The sequence below is a fragment of the Neophocaena asiaeorientalis genome, unplaced genomic scaffold (assembly GCF_003031525.2).
Source record: "Neophocaena asiaeorientalis asiaeorientalis breed wild unplaced genomic scaffold, Neophocaena_asiaeorientalis_V1.1 scaffold5, whole genome shotgun sequence".
Lineage (NCBI taxonomy): Eukaryota > Metazoa > Chordata > Mammalia > Artiodactyla > Phocoenidae > Neophocaena > Neophocaena asiaeorientalis.
Genome location: NW_020174698.1, coordinates 8,625,754 through 8,645,699, shown reverse-complemented (window position 1 = coordinate 8,645,699; position 19,946 = coordinate 8,625,754). Strand labels below are relative to the sequence as shown.

General features: G+C 36.4%; 1 protein-coding gene across 4 annotated transcripts in view; it reads right to left on the bottom strand.

Annotated features, from left to right (window-relative positions):
- THEMIS (thymocyte selection associated) overlaps positions 1-19,946 on the bottom strand; it is a 188,825-nt gene that overhangs the window by 28,492 nt on the left and 140,387 nt on the right. Inside the window, exons 5-7 of one of the 4 annotated variants that reach the window (XR_003005103.1) lie at positions 19,118-19,271; positions 3,476-3,666; positions 1,005-1,125 (exon numbers count right to left, since the gene is read on the bottom strand). Coding sequence is in view for 1 of the 4 variants with exons in the window: in XM_024759136.1 (XP_024614904.1) it covers positions 3,635-3,666; positions 19,118-19,271 (186 nt within the window). In the remaining 3 variants the exon portion in view is untranslated. Of the gene's footprint in view, positions 1-370; positions 1,126-1,886; positions 3,667-19,117; positions 19,272-19,946 lie in introns of those variants that run through there. The other 3 variants (XR_003005102.1, XR_003005101.1, XM_024759136.1) reach the window with 3 other exon arrangements.

Sequence of the window (19,946 nt, the reverse complement as noted above, 5' to 3'; positions counted from 1 at the left end):
TCCTTTCTTAAAATTAGGTCGTCTGCATTTTACTTAATAATTTGTAGGAGTTATTTATATATTCTGGATATAATTCTTTTGTTGGATGTGTATACAGCAAGTACAGTTTCCCATTCTTTGAATTCTCTTTTAACGTACCATTCTTTCTTGATTCTCAGATCCTTATTTCTGGATTTATTTTCTTTCTTAGAGTACATCCTTTATACAGTCTTGTGCTGATAATTCAATTGATTGTAAGTCCTCTCTGTTTTTGTTAACCTGTAAAGGTCTTTTATTCTTATTTTTAAAAATTATGTTGTTTCACAGTTCTTAAGAGTGTTCTCCCCAGTGCCCTGGCTTCTGGCTTCTGTCTTGGCCTTGGTAAAGTTTACTGTTGCCCCAGTTGATGTCCCAGCCTTATCTTTGTAGACATCTTCTCAAATTTCACTATTATATGATGTGTTGGGAAATTAGCTTTTATCCTTCTTGAGATATTCTGTATTTTTTAAATCTGAGAAATTGGTATCATTTATTAATTCTAGAAAGTTCTCTGGTATCATCTCTTTGAATATTGCCTCACCTCAGCCTTGAACCAGTCTCCCAATTTCTCTTGCTCTAACTCTAATTAAATAAATATTATGCCTTCTTAAACTGATCTGAATGTCTTTTAACATCTCTTTTATACTTCCTATCATCTTTTTTTGCTGCATTCTGGGTGATGACTTAAGAACTACTATCCCCACAATTTTTTCTTCTGTTGTGCTTAAACATTTTAAAATTATTACTTCTTTTCTAATATTTTTATGTTTGTTTTGTATTCTTACAAGGACAAGACCATTAGAATAAGTTTCCGTTTCAGATTGTCAATCAATATACAAGACACATTAGGCTTACCCAGTACCAAGTTTCATTACCTTAGTAAAGAGTAAAAAGTAGGAAGAACCAGGTGGGGTTGGGGTCCCGGTTTGAGGTAGTGTGGTCAGGGCAGGTATTTGTATGAAACCTGAATGAAGTGAGGGACTGACCTGTGTAGATATTTGAGCAAAAAGCTTTTCCTGGTGGAGAGAAACCAAGGCAAAGGCCTGGAGGCAAGACCGTCCTGTCCTGTCTGATGAACAGTGAGGAGGCCAGCACGACTTTCGCACGCTGAGAAAGGGGATAAGAAGTCAGAGAAGTAACATGAACAGATCCTGTAGGGCTTTGTAGATCACGTTAAGAATTTTGGCTTTTACTCTGAGTGAGATGGGAAGCAACTGTGGTGTGAAATAATATACGTTTTAATGGATCTTTCTGACTGACTACTGTGTTAAAAATAAACTGATTGGTAGCAAGAGCAGGAATGGGGAGAATGGTTACAGGGTTACTGCGGAAACCCAAGAAGAGATGATTGAACTTGGGTCACACTGGTAGCCCAGTAGAAAGCAGTAACAAGTGGTAAAACTGTGCAAATATTTTGATGGTAAAATCAAAAGGGTACTTTCATTCTGTTAGACTCAGTTTCTAGTATTCCAGCCTATCAGGATATATTCAGATCCTAATTCTGACTCTTCCTTCCCAGGAATTTTACATACCCTTTTCCCTTTTGAAGTAACTTGTAACTTAAGACTTTGGATAAACATCCAGAAGTTTCATTAATGTTGACTTTGATCTTAAAACAAAAACTTTTTATATTAACGTCTTGGTTTATAAGAGCCAAACACACCGCAAAGAACACTCCTTTCTTCATTTCTCACTCCCTTTCCATCCCCTTCCCAAAACTGTTTGATTCAGTTAGGAAGAGGGCAGCACTGATCATTGGAGGTCTTGGCATCTAGCTATGCAGCCCCATCATCCTGTGAAATCTGGTCATCGTGCTCAGCACTGTAGGTCCCTGGCTGCAGGGAACAGGGTGAGGAGGTAAAGAGGCCTCTTCTCCTGGCTTCTTTAACACAGGTAGCCTCTTCCTTAATAGCTAAGAATTCATTTCAATCCTAGCTAAAGAATATCTTAGCTGTTACAGGAAGATAGTTATTAAACGTGACAGAGAACATACACACACGCAAAAGAAAATTTATTTTCAACCTCCCAAAATCTTCCATAGATGAACATGAAGTTTATTACACCTTTCAAATTCAAGAGAGCTGGAAGCACAGTACATAAAAGGAATTACATTGTTAGAAATGTTATATATAATTTCCACTAGAAAGCTCTGGATGATTTACGACCAAACTAAGACATACATTCTCTAGATTTTCTAATCAAAGAACTGTACCTACTAAAAGCACAGATTTAATTGTTCTCATATACCAAATAAAAATACTAGCCTTTCACTATTATTTGAAAAATAACAAACTGGCCAATGAGTTCTATGAGTTTGCCAAGGTTGTTGAGAAAGGATTCTCAGTGGACTTCAATAATCAAATATGGGGACATAAACTTTTAAAAGTTCTTGTTCTTATGGGCACAAATAAGCAAAATAGATAAAAGTTAAACCATCTCAGAAAATTTTAGAAATCATAAATAACAATATATTACCACATCAAATCCCTAAATAATCCTTAGTGTATTGGAAATCAGGGTTCATTTCCACTGAAAAAGGAAGAAAAAAAAGATACAAAAAGTAAGCTAAATCAGAAATATAAACATTGTATGAAAGATTTCTAACTGTAATTTTTTTCTGTTGAAAAGTTTTTCATGATTTGTTATCTTCAGAAACTCTTTAGTACTAAACCAATGAATAATTTCTATACATAATGTAAAATAATTATGAGATCACGTAAATTTTTGTATAGAGTACAACCTGTGAACCAAGTCCAAAGTTGGCAATTAAATTCCTGTATAATTCTCTGTCTCTTCATTTTGTTAGAGGCAAAATAATGTTGTACCTGTATACTTAATACATAAATAATAAATAAATGAAATGGCTTTCCTACTATCCTAATAAACATTTATCTAAAGAGTTATCTAGTGTACAGTACATAAAATAATAAGGCATATTATCAGATCTTCGGTGATATTGCAGTAATGAACTCTGGTTATTAGGAGACATGGGAGAAAGTAATGGAAAATTCCTGTAACTAACAATGGCTTTGGCTGTCAAGTCTCAAACACACTTACTCACCATGTATTTCTAAAACAAAATAAAAATGTGAAGTCAAACTCATTTCCACAGCTCCAAGGGAATCAGATAAGAAACCTGATTATTTTAGATCATTCTCAGATCTAATTTTTTTTTGTTATTTTTAACAGTAACGATGGTAACACTAAAACGAGGTAAAACAAATTGAGAAAAATGAAAATATTTGGTGGGCTTTTATTTTCAATTGGTTTTACTCGGAAACTAAAATACAAAATTAATTTCCAATTGCTTAATTGTCAGCAGTGGGAATGAGAACCACAAAAAGTATGCACATTAAATAAACATGTCCTAAGTAACAATAAAACAATGCACATAGATTTTGGCACAGCAGAATAGACTATGTGAATTCCATATCACAGGTTGCTCTTTAAGTTTTACCTGTTAAAACTTTTAAGGTTGTTTTTTCCTTTGCAGTGGCCAGTCAAGTTTCTTCTGGGGTCCACTGGGGAATAGCTGTTTTTTCAGCTAGAAGCCTAGGCTTGCTTTTCCATTGTGAACATTTATGTTCACTGCCCAAGTGGCTTCAGTCACATCTCATTATTTTTGACGTTTTTCATTTTTGAAAATTTCTGTAAGAAAAAAAGATTAAGCTGGGTCCATCAGAAATATGCATTAGAAATAGGAAAGACACTACTTGCTTTCAAACACTGTCTGTAGGAAACTCACATGCATATATGGTTTTTTTTTTGACAACTAATTGAGAACAAAATAAGAAGAGCCAAAAAAACCAAAAAACCAAAAAAACCCCAAGGAACTAATGCAAACCCTTCAGAAACAAAGTAGATATTTCTGCGAGATAATACCTTAAATTTATAAAGTGTTTTTCAGTTTACAAAATGCTTTTCTTTGCATTTTAGTTTATCCTTATAAAAACTCTATTTTCTAGGTAATGTAAGGTAAAAAAACTGAACTTGAGGTGTAGTTAAGAGAGACTTGCTGAGCAATCACACAGCTAGTAAGAGGCTGGAGCTTGATTGTGTTCTAAAAAATGTCTGATTGCAGACCCATTACCTCAGCTGTGACACAATGGTATGGAATGAAGCCCAAACCTAGTGGAGTTCTAAAGATGGCAGAGGAGAAAAGGGTACCTATAATGTTAAACTGAAGAAAAGCAACAGGCCTCGAGCATAAGTTGTACGATCTCTAGCTTCTAATGAACATATACACAGACTTGACATTAACACATCATGTCACACTTGCAAGGAAAGCAAGCTACATTGCAGAGAGGAATTCTGTCTGTGTTCAGGGAAGACAGACATTTCTTTCCATTATGGCTTTGTGGAACATGGGTGGTTTAAGAAAAGAACTCTAATAGCATGAACTATAATGGTCAAGAGGTACAGAAGACTGATCATTACTTTCACTCGCCCACACCTCATTGTACTAGTGATATGTTAAGTGCTAGCCACGTGGACCTGGAGAGGAGCCCTCTGAGGCTCATACCCTTGAGCGCTCATTAGCCTATGACTTCCTCCCTGTCTCCCTCCCTTCTCCTCTTCTTCCTTCCTTTCTTCCTCCCTTCCTCTCTCTTTTCCTCCCTCTTCCTCTTCTTCCCTTCCTTCCTTCCTTCCTTTTCTACTACACACTGGCTCTATATAACCTTAAGGAAGTTAACTAACTTTTACGTACCTTATTTCCTCATCTTTGAAAACAAGAGGGGGGAAGGGATAATAATGCTTATTTTATAGGGTTATGACAAAGATTAAATGAGTCAATAAATGTAAAGAGTTTTATATTTTACAATAAAGAGGTTTACTGTCTCACCAACTGTTAGCTATTTTTACCATATGTGTGAAATATAAAGACAAAATATACAGTTTCGTGACCTCTGAGGAGCTCATAGAATAACTGGAGAAGAAAGGGGATGTCAAAGCAGAAAGAAGTAGAACTTCTCAGCACATCATGTTAATTCCCCTAAACAGCCTGAATTTACTTTCCTCTGTTAACATCTCCCCTCAGTGCTAAGTGGTGCTGGGGGCTGGGAGGTGGGGTCCAATGAGAGGAAGATCGCCTGGATCCCATGCTTTCCTTGATTTCATTCTCTCTCCTCATCATCCAGTATCCCCAACTGCTGCCTTTAGATTTTCAGGTCTTTCTTTTATCACAAACAGCAATAAAACTACACACTGTAGAATGTATATTACAGCTGAAAGAACACAGGATTTTTAGGCAGTATGCCCAGATTTAATTCCCACTTCTACCATTTACTATCTTTGTGCCTTTATCTGCATAAAGGGATAACAACCGAATTTTCCCCTCACAGCGTTGCTTTTCCTGAGGGGAGAGGTGGGGAGGGCAAATGAAATAGATATATTGTAGTACAGAGACACAATCTGAAGAACTCCATCTGACTCCTGATTCTAAGACACACTCGCTGCACATCTTGAGGAATCTCTGAATTCCATTTTCTTACCAATGAACGAGCTTTGGTAGTAATAACTTAATCACAGAGTTGAGGAAACATCAAATGAAATAAAGGACCTGCAAGTGCTTTGTAAAACGTAAAGTGCAACAGAAATATTACTTGCTATTACTAGCTCATATTCACATAAAACTGTTATAAGCCTGTAGTTTGAAAGTTCAATCTGTCATCTTGACAGTTATTAGTCTCACTCTCCCTTGTCAATAAACTGATTTAAGATAGTACAGGGTTAAGCAGAAAAATGGGAGGTGAGGGAGTAGAATAATTAGATTATCTCAATATAAAATAATAGGATTTAAACAATCTTAGTTTTGGAAGGGACCTTATAAGTTGCCTCTCCCTGCCTGATCTAGCCCAATCTTCCACCCAGGGTAGGGATCCCCTAAATAACGCCTGTGCTTTAGTGGTCAGCAAAGCTGACTTCACATTGCATAGAAACTTTGTTCTTTATTGCATTAACTCTCAAGAAATCTCAAAATGTGAAAGAACTGATTTCTCTGACAATTATTTAGGTTTGAAAATTCAAATTGATATAAAGTCCTCAAATCTTTTGGCATTCATCGACCACTCCTTTGGAAATGTCACAAACTTAATTTGGAGGTGATGTTTCTTACTTTGAATTGAATATTGACTGATTACTTTTGAATATTCATGGTTACTTAGATGATCATATTAACTGAGGGACATGGAATCATGTACACTCAGTTCCAGGAGATCAAGCCAAATACTTCAAAGAAGAACAGATAGAGAATGAAGTTTTATTTTGTTTCGTTTTGTTTTTCTCTCTAAAATGTATTCTTTGATAGTAAAAGTGTCCTTCCATAGTGAAAATCTATATCTTTGTAAGAACAGACTACTGTTTAATCCACAAAATTAAGCTTTAAAAATACCATAAAATTAGATGAGTAATTTTTTGAACAAGAGTATTAAGTCAAAGAAAATCTCCGTTTCATCTTATTTTTGAGGAATCCAGTTCAGCTATATCTAAAAATGCTTTACATTCTCTTATAAAGCTGGTGTTTCCTAAACAGTTACTTGAACCAAGGCTAGTCACACCCTACATTTTCCCTTTTGGGAACTTTGAGTGCCACTGTCCTCAAATTGCTCAACCTGATGGTGAACAGTAAAACTTGCAGTAAGCACATCTACCTGCTTTAGGAAGCAGCTTGTTTGTGAAACTTCCTGAAATCTCTTCCAAACATTTTCAACTGAATTTTCATCCATGTACCCATTTTAATATTTGTAACCATCCTCTAGTTTCTTTCCTTTAGCATCTTTTGTAACTAAGTTATTGGTTGAGATTGAAAAAACAAATGATACAAGTTAATAGCTGCTTTATTCTTCTTCTCATCTGTGGTGGTTACAAGATATTACATCATTTTTCAAAGATGACTCGTATATTTATACCCCTGGCAACTGTTTTTGCATGTTTGATAAGTGTCATACATTATCCGTCCAGTACAGAATGGGAGTTTGGGGTTCATTTCGCTATTCAAGAAATATTTATTGAGAACCCACAGTAAGCCAGGAACTCTTTTAAGTCTAAAGATAGAGCAAATGGATAAAAATTCCTGTCCTCATGGTGCCCTCATGTGGGGAAAGTGGCTCACAATCAAAATAAAGAAGCAAAGTGTGTAGCATGTTAGCTGGCATAAGGGAGATTGGTAGTCCCAGATAAAGAGATTACAATTTTAAATAAGGTGTGTATGGAAGGAATCACTGAGAAGGTAATGGCTAAGGAAAGACCTAAATGAGACAAAGATAAAAGCCATGTAGATCTCTGGGGGGAAGACTATACCACTTAGAGAAAATAGCCTGTGTTGGTGTTGAAGATGGAGCACCCCTAGTGTTTCTGAGGAACAGTGGGAAGCCAATGTAGCTAGAATAGAGAGAAAAGAGAAGTAGAGAGACCACTGGAGGACTTTGAAGAAAAGAGTTACATGACATGACTAAGGTTTTACCACATTCACTCTGGCTGTCATGTTGAGAATGGACAATATTGAGGCAAGGGCAGAAGAAGATTGACTGGTTAGGAAGCCAATAACAAGAATCCAGATGAAAAATGATGGCTTGGACTAGGTTGATAGCAGTGAACAAGGTAAAAAATAGACAAATTCTAGATACTGTTTGAGGATAAAGCCAATAGGGTTTGCTGATGGAGTGGGTGTGATGAAGAGAAGGGGAGAAGAAGAGACAGGTTGTTCACAATTCTTCTACTGCATTACCTTTCAAAGTGTCGTCAAAGATCCCTGTATCACAATCACCCAAAAAACACGTTGAAAGCAATTCCTAGTTCCTTTCTCAGAACTTCTGAATCAGATTCTCTAGAGCAGAGGTTAGCAAACTTGTCCTCTAGAGGGCCAGACAGTAAAAAATTTAGACTTTGCATACGGTCTCTGTCAAAACTACTCAGTTCTGCTGATACAGCACACAAGCAGCCACAGGCAATGTGTAAATGAATAAGCATGGCTGTGGTCCAATCAAACTTTATATAAACATTGAAATTTGAATTTCAAATAATTTTCATGTGTCAGAAAATATTCTTTTTTTTTTTCAACTTTAAAAAAAAACACAAATATTTTTAGCTTGGGGGCAGTACAATAACAGGCAATGGGACAGATTTGACCCACCACCAGAGGTTGCCAACCCCACTCTAGAGAGCACATCCCAAGAATATGTATTTTTAACATACTCATTAAGTGAATTTTTATGCGCAAGAACTTAGAGACTCACTGAGATAAATTTTGCAAGTCATCAGTTCCTTTTTGCTTTGCTTAATTCATTGATCAAAATAAAGATGGGTCTCAAGAATGAAGTAAGAACCAGAATTGACTGAAATAATGGATTAAAAAAAAGATTGTCACTTGCCAATAAGAAAAAAGTTTAGGAAAAAAAAGGAAAGGAAATTTAAAACGATGACATTGAAGTTATTAATAAGGAAAATTAGGAAATTGGGGAGAGGCTCAAGAACTTATTATTTATAGGAAAACTCTACAGTTTCAAGAAATGCGTTTACCATTAAAAAGGATCAATCAATGATTTGCACGTGACTCCATAAAGGTGAAAGGCAGAGGTCACCATATCGATCCAATCCCTTGTTCTACCCAAGTTAAGATACTGTCACTGGTCTTAAGAAAAATATTATTTTGCCATGTGAAAGAATAGCACCTATCGTAATTTGCACTCCATGCACAGAGCTCCTGTCTCCTGTAGGAGCCCTGTATCAGGTCTCAGTTGTTATGGGTTTACACCATGACATCTCTTTTTCTGTTGTATCATCTAATGCTTCAATTGCTTTTCTTTCTAGTATTGCACACAAATCATAAAATCACATGGGAGAAATAAGAAAAAAGATATTTACTTAAACAGACTTGTTAATCATAATCATACTGCTGAAATAATGATCATTCTGGGCTTAAAATAATTGATTTTGTTTCTTCATTTGGTGTCTCTCAACTTTATCTCTACTTTGCTGCCACAATCTTTGCTGATGATCTTCTTTGTCTCAAGATTTAACTCACCAAAGTTTTATTTCTGAGACTGAATCAAACAGAAATTGACAATTTTTATTTTAGAGAAAATAATTTTTAATAAACTCAAATGCAGTTTCAAGTCTGAATAGATAGACCTAAAACTATTAGCAAATAGCTTTTGAAGTTTTCAAAGAACTTATTGGTGAAAAAAATAATTTCATAAGTATCTAGCGAGCATTATGAAAAAAATGAGTAGTAATGAGAAGAGAAAGGAAATGAAGAGTAAGACTTCAACTAGGCTATCTCAGTAAGGTGTCTTGGTCTCATATGCCTAACTCCTAAAGCTGAAAGATATATTTCTTCAAATTTCTAATAGATTCCTTTATAAACTAATATGAGACATGGTTAATATTATGCCACAGCAATCAATATGCAGTAGGTGCTAAATGAAGGCTATAATAATAATAAGAATAATTTTCTAGTGTCTACAGTCTCATTATAGAATTTCATGTGAGGCAGGTATTTTTATCTTTATTTTACAGATAAAGAAACAAAATCCCAAAGAAATTCAACATTCTTTGACTTAGAGTTTGGTCTTGGGTCTGTCTGGTGGCAAAGCCTGCACATTTCCTCTATACCCCACCATCTCGCCGAATGTTTCCCTAGGGGATAATGTTCCTGTCCAGCCACAGACTGAGGAAAGAACAAAGTGGAAAGAAAAGAAAAGAAAAAGGTTGCATTGCCTGGAGAGTTGTTTTTCCCTTTCAATGTGGTATATTGTTTTGCTTTATAATTAACATTCTGCTGATGAGATCTCCCATTGGTGAAGGCTGACGAGTCAGATTTTCCAAGAAAAGCAAGCACTGCAGGAAATAAATTAATCTCTAGGGAAGATGAGGGGCAAGGCTGTCAGTGCTCACACAACTGCCTAATAGGAAATGATATTTCAGAATTGTTCAAAGAATGAAATGACTGCGGTTCTTCTTCCAGCATATTCTTAAACATTTAAGCCTTCCAAAAGGAGGGAAATAGGTTGCTATAAAACGAAGAACAATCTTATAACGTTTTACTTTAGGCTGTCAGTATTTCTAAACTGAAAACAGTATTCCTTGGAAATGTAAGGGAAATTCTACTGGTGTCATTATTTTGTTTACATTATGAAAAATCTGCATTGACGTTAAGTAGAAGAACAAAAGATATACCAGATTTTAGGCTTACCAGTTTGAAATTATCCAATATCTTAAACAATGATTTATTTAGTCCTTAGGAGTAAAAGTAATTATTGTGCTTAGAATTATACATTATCTAGAATAACAGTGAATTATTGAAGTCCACATTTTTTAAAATTGAGAAACAAGGATACATTTTATTATTTCTAAAGTACCAAACTTTTTTTTTTTTGGCGGTACGCGGGCCTCTTACTGTTGTGGTCTCTCCCGTTGTGGAGCACAGGCTCTGGACGCGCAGGCTCAGCGGCCATGGCTCACGGGCCCAGCTGCTCCGCGGCATGTGGGATCTTCCCAGACTGGGGCACAAACCCGTGTCCCCTGCATCAGCAGATGGACTCTCAACCACTGTGCCACCAGGGAAGCCCTAAAGTACCAAACTCTTGATAACAGATATTCAGTCATTCAGTCAAGGTCTTTAAAATAGAACATTGTCTAATTCTCAAAATAGTTTTAATAGAGAAGTGCCTTATGCTTTGTTTCCCATGATAAAGGAAAATCAGAGGTTTAAACATTAAGGTTGAGAGTGCCCTTGTCCCTGTGGTGAGCCACAGCCACCCCCTGACTCTGCAGGAGATCCTCCAACACTAGCAGAAAGAGCAATGATCTGATTCAGCTGAGAATCACCAGCAAAAATAGAAGCATTTAGCAGGAGAAGCTATTAAACACTGCTCTAGAGAAGGCACTAGTTAAACTAGCGTTTAAAAGAAGCCTGGGAGAAACCTTCAAGATGGCAGAGGAGTAAGACGTGGAGATCACCTTCCTGCCCACAAACACATCAGAAATACATCTACGTGTGGAACAACTCCTACAGAACATGTACTGAACGCTGGCAGAAGACCTCAGACTTCCCAAAAAATATATATATTTTTTCCTTTTTCTCTTTTTGTGTGTATGTGTATGATTCTTTGTGTGATTTTGTCTGTATAGCTTTGCTTTTACCATTTGTCCTAGGGTTCTGTCTGTCCTTTTTTTTTTCAGTACAGTTTTTAGTGCTTGTTATAATTGGTGGATTTGTTTCTGGTTTGGTGGCTCTCTTCTTTCTTTCCTTTTTTTAAAATTACATTTAATTTTTTTATTTTTAATAATGTTTTATTTTAATAACTTTATTTTATTTATTTTCTTTCTTTCTTTCTTTTTTTCTCACTTTTCTTCTGAGCTGTGTGGCTGACAGGGTCTTGATGCTCTGGCCAGGTGTCAGGCCTGTGCCTCTGAGGTGGGAGAGCTGAATTCAGGACACTGGTCCACCAGAGACCTCCCAGATCCACGTAATACCAAACAGCAAAAGCTCTCCCACAGATCTCCAGCTCAGCACTAAGCCCAGGCTCCACTCAACGACCAGCAAGCTACACTGCTGGACACCCTATGCCAAAAAACTAGCAAGACAGGAGCACAACCCCGCGCATTAGCAGAGAGGCTGCCTAAAATCATAAAAAGGTCACAGACATCCCAAAACACACCACCGGATGTGGTCCTGCCCACCAGAAAGACAAGATCCAGCCTCATCCATCAGAACACAGGCACTAGTCCCCTCCATCAGGAAGCCTACACAACCCACTGAAACAACCTTAGCCACTGGAGGCAGACACCAAAAACAACGGGAACTACGAACCTGCACCTGCAAAAAGGAGACCCCAAACACAGTAAGTTAAACAAAATGAGAAGACAGAGAAACACACAGCAGATGAAGGAACAAGGGAAAAACCCACCAGACCAAACAAATGAAGACGAAATAGGCAGTCTACCTGAAAAAGAATTCATAGTAATGATAGTAAAGATGATGCAAAATCTTGGAAATAGAATGGAGAAAATACAAGAAATGTTTAACAAGGACCTACAAGAACTAAAGAGCAAACAAATAATGATGAACAACACAAGAAATGAAATTAAAAATTCTCTAGAAGGAATCAATAGCAGAATAACTGAGGCAGAAAATGGATAAGTGACCTGGAAGATAAAATAGTGGAAATAACTACTACAGAGCAGAATAAAGAAAAAATAATGAAAAGAACTGAGAACAGTCTTAGAGACCTCTGGGACAACATTATAGGAACCAACATTCAAATTATAGGGGTCTCAGAAAAAGAAGAGAAAAAGAAAGGGACTGAGAAAATATTTGAAGAGATTATTTCCTATATTCCTGCCCTAATATAGGAAAGGAAGTAGTCAATAAAGTCCAGGCAGGGCAGAGAGTCCCATACAGGATAAATCCAAGGGGAAACATGCCAACACATATTAATCAAACTATCAAAAATTAGATACAAAGAAAAAATATTAAAAGCAGCAAGGGAAAAACAACAAATAACATACCAGGGAATCCCCATAAGGTTAACAGCTGATCTTTCAGCAGAAACTCTGCAAGTCAGAAGAGAGGGGCAGAACATATTTAAACTGATGAAAGGGAAAAACCTACAACCAATATAACTCTACCCAGGAAGGATCTCATGCAGATTCAACAGAGAAGTTAAAACCTTTACAGAAAAGCAAAAGTTAAAAGAATTAAGCACCACCAAACCAGCTTTACGACAAATGCTAAAGGAACTTCTCTGGGCAGGAAACACAACAGAAGGAAATGACCTACAATAACAAACCCAAAACAAGTAAGAAAATGGTAATAGGAACATACATATCAATAATACCTTAAATGCAAATGGATTAAATGCTCCAACCAAATACTTAATGATCAAGGGATCAATCCAAGAAGAAGATATAACAATTATAAATATTTATGCACCCAACATAGGAGCACCTCAACACATAAGGCAAAGGCTAACAGCCATAAAAGGGGAAATCAACAGTAACAGAATTATAGTAGGGGACTTTAACACCCAATTTCACCAATGGACAAATCATCCAAAATGAAAATAAATAAGGAAACACAAGCTTTAAATGATACATTAAACAAGATGGACTTAATTGATATTTATAGGACATTCTATCCAAAAACAACAGAATACACTCTCTTTTTGGGAGGCAGCAAAAGCAGTTTTAAGAGGGAAGTTTATAGCAATACAATCGTACCTCAAGGAACAAGAAATTTCTCAAATAAACACCCTAACCTTACACCTAAAACAATCAGAGAAAGAAGGGCAACAACAACAAAAAAAAAACCCAAAGTGAGCAGAAGGAAAGAAATCATAAATATCAGATGAGAAATAGATGAAAAAAATGATGGAAACAATAGCAAAGATCAATAAAACTAAAAGCTGGTTCTTTGAGAAGATAAACAAAATTGATAAACCATTAGCCAGACTTAATTAATGCACAGAAATCTCTTGCATTCCTATTTACTAATGATGAAAAATCTGAAAGAGAAATAAAGGAAACACTCTCATTTACCATTGCAACAAAAAGAATAAAATAACTTTTGTCTACCTAAGGAGACAAAAGACCTGTATGCAGAAGACCTGTATGCAGAAAACTGTAAGACACTGATGAAAGAAATTAAAGACCATACAAACAGATGAAGAGATATACCATGTTCTTGGATTGGAAGAATCAACACTGTGAAAATGACTATACTACCCAAAGCTGAATAGCCAAAGCAATCTTGAGAAAGAAAAATGGAGCTGGAGGAATCAGGCTCCCAGACTTCAGACTATACTACAAAGCTATGGTAATCAAGAGAGTATGGTACTGGCACAAAAACAGAAATATATATCAATGAAAGGATATATAAGATAGGACAGAAAGGATAGAAAGCCCAGAGATAAACCCACGCACATATGGTTACCTTATGTTTGATAAAGGAAGCAAGAATATACAATGGAGAAAAGACAGCCTCTTCTTGCAAATCAAAACTACAATGAGGTATCACCTCACACCAGGTGGAATGGCCATCATCAAAAAATCTACAAACAATAAACACTGAAGAGGGTGTGGAGAAAAGGGAACCCTCTTGCACTGTTGGTGGGAATGTAAATTGATACAGCCACTATGGAGAACATTATGGAGGTTCCTCAATAAACTAAAAATAGATCTACCATATGACCCAGCAATCCCACTACTGGGCATATACTCTGAGAAAACATAATTCAAAAGGAGTCATGTACCACAATGTTCCTTGCAGCTCTATTTACAATAGCCAGGACATGGAAGCAACCTAAGTGTCCATCATCAGATGAATGGATAAAGAAGATGTGGCACATATATACAATGGAATATTACTCAGCCATAAAAAGAAACGAAATTGAGTTATTTGTAGTGAGGTGGATGGACCTAGAGTCTGTCATACAGAATGAAGTAAGTCAGAAAGAGAAAAACAAATACCGTATGCTAACACATATATATGGAATCTAAAAGAAAAAAAAGAAAAAAATGTTTCTGAAGAACCTAGGGGCAGGACAGGAATAAAGATGCAGATGTACAGAATGGACTTGAGGACACAGGGAGGGGAAAGGGGAAGCTGGGATGAAGTGAGAGATTGGTATGGACTTATATATACTACCAAATGTAAAATAGCTAGTGGGAAGCAGCTGCATAGCACAGGGAGATCAACTCGGTGCTTTGTGACCACCTAGAGGAGTGGGATAGGGCGGGTAGGAGGGAGATGCAAGAGGGTGGAGATATGGGATATATGTATATGTCTAGCTGATTCACTTTGTTATAAAGCAGAAACTAACACACCATTGTAAAGCAATTATACTCCAATAAAGATGTTTAAAAATAAGATTGAATTAAAGCTCAGTATGAAGACTTCTTTACCTTCCTATAAATGCATTCTTTCTTTCTAGCTTCCATCTTGACCTCGGTGAAGAGCTTTTCCATGGAGCTTGTTTCCTGTTACCTGTTTAATTTACCATAATAAGAATGTCCCTAAATGTCATGAATCATTTCTATGTGGGTCTTACTTACAGGTGAACAACAGCGCCATGACTCTATGATATCAGAATAGGCCATGTAATCACATGCTTTCAGAATTGACAGGGCACAAAAATTTCCTGGGGTACCTCTTATTTTGATGAGGGAAATATAACTCAGAAAAATAAAATGGCCTGTGAAAGACTGCACATCTAGGATGCACAGAGCTGGGACTAGACCTTATGGTACCTGTTTTTGTTTTCTGGCCCAGGGGTCTTCTCACTACTTGACAAGTCTAATTAATGGAGGATGAGTCTAAAGATGTAAGAATAATTAGAATATAGTGGAAGCTTCAAAAGCAAGGAAATTCCATTAGAGAATGTTGATCAGGAGAATATAAAATTTACTAAGTAGACAACATTTATGTAGAGTAAAACCAAATAGGTAAATTTTAAAAGATTATCCTTTCGGGGCTTCCCTGGTGGTGCAGTGGTTGAGAGTCCGCCTGCCAATGCAGGGCCCATGGGTTTGTGCCCCGGTCCAGGAAGATCCCACATGCCGCGGAGTGGCTGGGCCCGTGAGCCATGTCAAAAAAAAAAAAAAAAAAAAAAAAAAAGATTATCCTTTCTGGCAAAGATCGCAGTTTCTAGATAGACACATAAAGAGGAAAAAAGAAAACGGCCTTCTATTTATCCAGTCAGATCACCAGAAGCAATCTCTGCAATTAATGTGTGACCTACATAATAATCAGATCCTTCTCACAACTAAATGATAATCCTCTGATACCAAATGACTTTGGCTAAAGGAAGTCACCCTGCCCACAGTCATGCCCCCTTCTCAAAGGCAGCTGCTTCCAATGATCGACTGAAGCAGGGGCTATAAAAACCTGGTCCCCTCGCCTTAATACAAGACAACTCTGAAGAGCCACGCCAGCTCCAGAGCTCCCTGTGTGATCAGCTGAGGTCTTTCTTGTGACTCTATTATGATTTCACTTCTCCCTCTGTTCAGACCTGCTTTCGTTCCTCTGCCTTATGTGTTGTTCCTGAGAGTACTTCTCAATAAACTTTCCACTTGCAAGTTCATCCTGGGAACTGGACATAAAACAAACAGCTTAAAACAAACATTTGCACTTAACACATGTCATCTACCAACAATAGCACTGTCACTGATTAAACAGGGAAGCTCTGTGCTCTTCCTGAGCTACTGCAGCTGAGTTAAGGAGGGGACGGGGTCCATTAGGGAGGCTCAGGGCTTCCATGTCTCTGCACAATTGTAGTGTTTCTTAGACTCAGAGGACTCAGTGACTCATCTCCAAAAGATTTCTAATCACTTCCCATATCCATAGAATTCATAGAGGAAATTCCCAAGAGGATACAGGTTCTCAAAGGAAAAAAGTACAGACAGAAACTCAGAGACTGCAAGAGCCACATCAGGTGGTCACAGCCAGCACTTTGCAAAATATACTGTCAGGAAGCAAATTTTTCCTTGGCCATCAACTCATAAATATGCAGAAGTTAATTAGCATAGCTATGATTCAACTGGAGTTTATTATGTACTATACTAACTTTAACCTATTTTATCTAAATCTAATGTAGTTGTCAAAATAACCTATGGTGTAGCGCTATTACTAACCCAAGTTTACAAATAAAGAGATAGAGACATGGTACACAGCTGGCGAGTAGGGGAGCCAAGGTTTAAACCCAGCAGTCTTAAGTTCAGACTCCAAAAGTTAACCAATTAATCATCCTACTTTTAAAGAACTGTTCGTTTAGTAATTTAGTAAAACAAAATTTAGTAATTTAGTAAAACAATGTGCAGACTTAATAACAATGTTCCCCAAATAAGACATGGGCCTTGTTGAGTAAGCAGAGTGAATCAGGGACCCAGAGAGGAAGGTCACCCATGAGATCTGGTGAAGCATTTTCACCAGCTTCTTAACTGAAGAGGAGCTGGGAATGACAGCACCAATCCGGAGGTAGAGTTTCCTGTGCTCCTGGCTTCAACAGAGCAAACTCTCATTAGATAACATGTGTTCAGCCATTTACAGCGAATCTTCTAGTTGTCTATGGAGGATTTCAAAATGAAGACTTCCCTTTAGTATAATTATTAGATACATATCTGAGATGGTTCCACTTCATCTAACTGAAAGAATAAGGTCTGGGTGTCTAGAAGGAGCAAAACTGGAGATGCAGCTCCCCTGTCTTAATACGTTTTTTTTGTTTTGTTTTGCTTTGTTTTCTCTGTGATACGCCACAGAGCCTCTAAAACTGCCATTTTCATCCAAAGAGAATTTAGGAAATGACTGACTTATGTCTCAAATTTTAAAAGAGGAGAAAGCTCAGAAAGAGTATGATTTGCTTATCCTGAACTCCAAGGTGGTTAATGAATATTCACAGATGAGCTATCCATTCCAAGTACAGTAAATGTTAAGTACAGATCAAAAGAGGTTTTTTTAAATGAAGAAAATATATAATATTTCACAAGAAAAAAATGAATTTTGAAGAAGTATATTTCTGCTTTACTTTTGTATTTTTATATATGGAATTGTCATTCAATTATAACTCATAATGAAGATAGACTCTATAATTTATTGTAATTTCAAATGGGAAAGCAAGTGAAAATATTGCCCAGATCCACATACTAGGTAATTTTTAAATAAATGCATGTTGAAATTAATGTAAGAAAGGAGATTTCACTTTACTCTCTTGAGTAAAGTTAGTAAGTCTTACTACTAACCATCACTACTAAGTGATGGTTAGTAGAACCATCACTTTAATTTCAGGTCCTCTTTTTTTCTTAAACCATCACTAATAGGCAATAGGTTCAAAGCAGTTTCTGCCCTGGTCCGTAACATACTCTGCACTATTCATTCAGAGCGCAAACTTGGGGCTGTCACATAGCATCCCAGCAAGATGCACACACAGGGGAAGATCAGATAATAAGTTTTCCTATGATTGAAACAAAAACTTTGATCTCAGCAATTGTATTATCTGGTACCTTTTAGGATCCATAATCTTAAGGAAAAAATAGTTTCCAATGAATTAATAACAGCCTGAGACTCAACACAGTGCAGTAATTTTCACTGCAGTAGTTGTTTCTTTTATAGTCACACTTGGTTAGTATTTGAAATTTGGAGGAATTGCAATATGCATGGTTTTCAAAGCCCTTTACAGAATTTCATTTTTATCATTCAGAAAGAGTCAATGAAAAGGCAATAAGAAAAGCTCTATGGGATATTTTTATAGGAGTGTCAGAAGCCAGTAAGTTAACTACATGAAAGAACCCAAATTGTACAGAGTTTCAGCAGAAACACTTCAGAGACTTTATATGTAGTATTTTGACTTTTACATGCCCTGGGAGGAAAAAAGAGTGCTGGCTACAAAATCAAATAAGGAGGGGAAAAGAACAAATCATATGCTTAAGAATAATTACAGTTTCAACTTATCTACAAATGAAATGTGAAGTTTTAAAGATAAAGTATAATGAAATTGAGCTTCTTTGGTGTGTTTAAAATATTGCCAAGAAAGAAAATTCTCATTTCCCGTGCTAACTCATCCAAGATTTCCACAATATGGAAGTTAGTCTGGGTAGCTTAATTGAATGATATCAACTTCTCCACAAGTCCATTTTCTCTTGTTTTGCTTTTAGTAGAGATGAAAAATATCAGATCGCCATCTCTATAAACTAAACTATTATAATTCAAGTCTGCATTAGGTCACTCACCTGACACTTTTAAAATTAAAAGCATCTCAATTATTTTGACCTCTTCTCAAGCCATTAAACCTTCTTGTTAATTTTAGCAAACATTTAAACATATTACTGCCATGATAATAAAAGCAATGTTAAAATAGAACACTTCCTTGGCCATGAAAACCATAAATGAGAAGAAAAATCTAATAACAGCAAACAGTGAACAGACCTATCATCAGTATGAGTGCTTAATACTATGCTTCACTTAAAACTAAATTTCAGTGAGATTCGCAGGTCAGGTCCATCACTTTGACTACGTCATATATTCCAAATAAATGGCAGTAAGAAGCTGTACATTGCGCATCTGTCATAAAGGCAGTCAAAGCCAATATCATGTGGCTTAACGGACCTGTGGTTGCACTGGTGCCTGCTACTGCAGTTTTCCCAGTCTTTCTCTTCTCTTTCTCCAGATCAGCCAAATCATTTTGACAACCAACTGGTACTTTGGAATCCAGGCCAGCTTGACTTGAGTGCAGCTTCTTGGATCTGTCTACATGGAGACTCTGAAATGACATAGGCCGGGTGATTGATTTCACAAGTAAATTATCAGTCCAAACTAAATGTTTCCCGGAGGTAGGACAAGGATAAACATTTATCATATGGCAAGTTATTTCTGTATATCTGAAACAGAACATTCTATATGTCAGAGTGAGTTACAGATTATATCTTCATCAACCTATTTTGGTAATCTAGGTGTTGAATTTTTTAGGCAATCTAAGTGACTAAAATAAGAAGTCATCTCAGACACAGAATATCATCTTCAGAGACCATTTGTGTATATTACTTTCTTCTTGTGGAGCTTATAAAATATTTTTATTTACAACTTTTTCACTCAGTTTTTATTCTTATAGTTTGGTAATCCAGCATTTCATTACATATTACATAATTATTTATTATATAATGAACAGGATTCATTTGTATTATCTGTACCTTTTATATTATAAAACTAATCATAATATTTACTTTAAAATAACCCACATTTTTACCAGCGTTATACAAATTTGATAAAGCTCCTCTAGTCAATTTTGGAATGATAATTCATCCTAACAATGAATTATTAAGGCAAAACATCAATGGACTCTAAAACACATCTCACATATAAGAAATGTCATCGTGTTTGATGTAGTACTGACATATTGTATTCTTCAAAAGAATCGTCAGATAGGAACAAACACGAA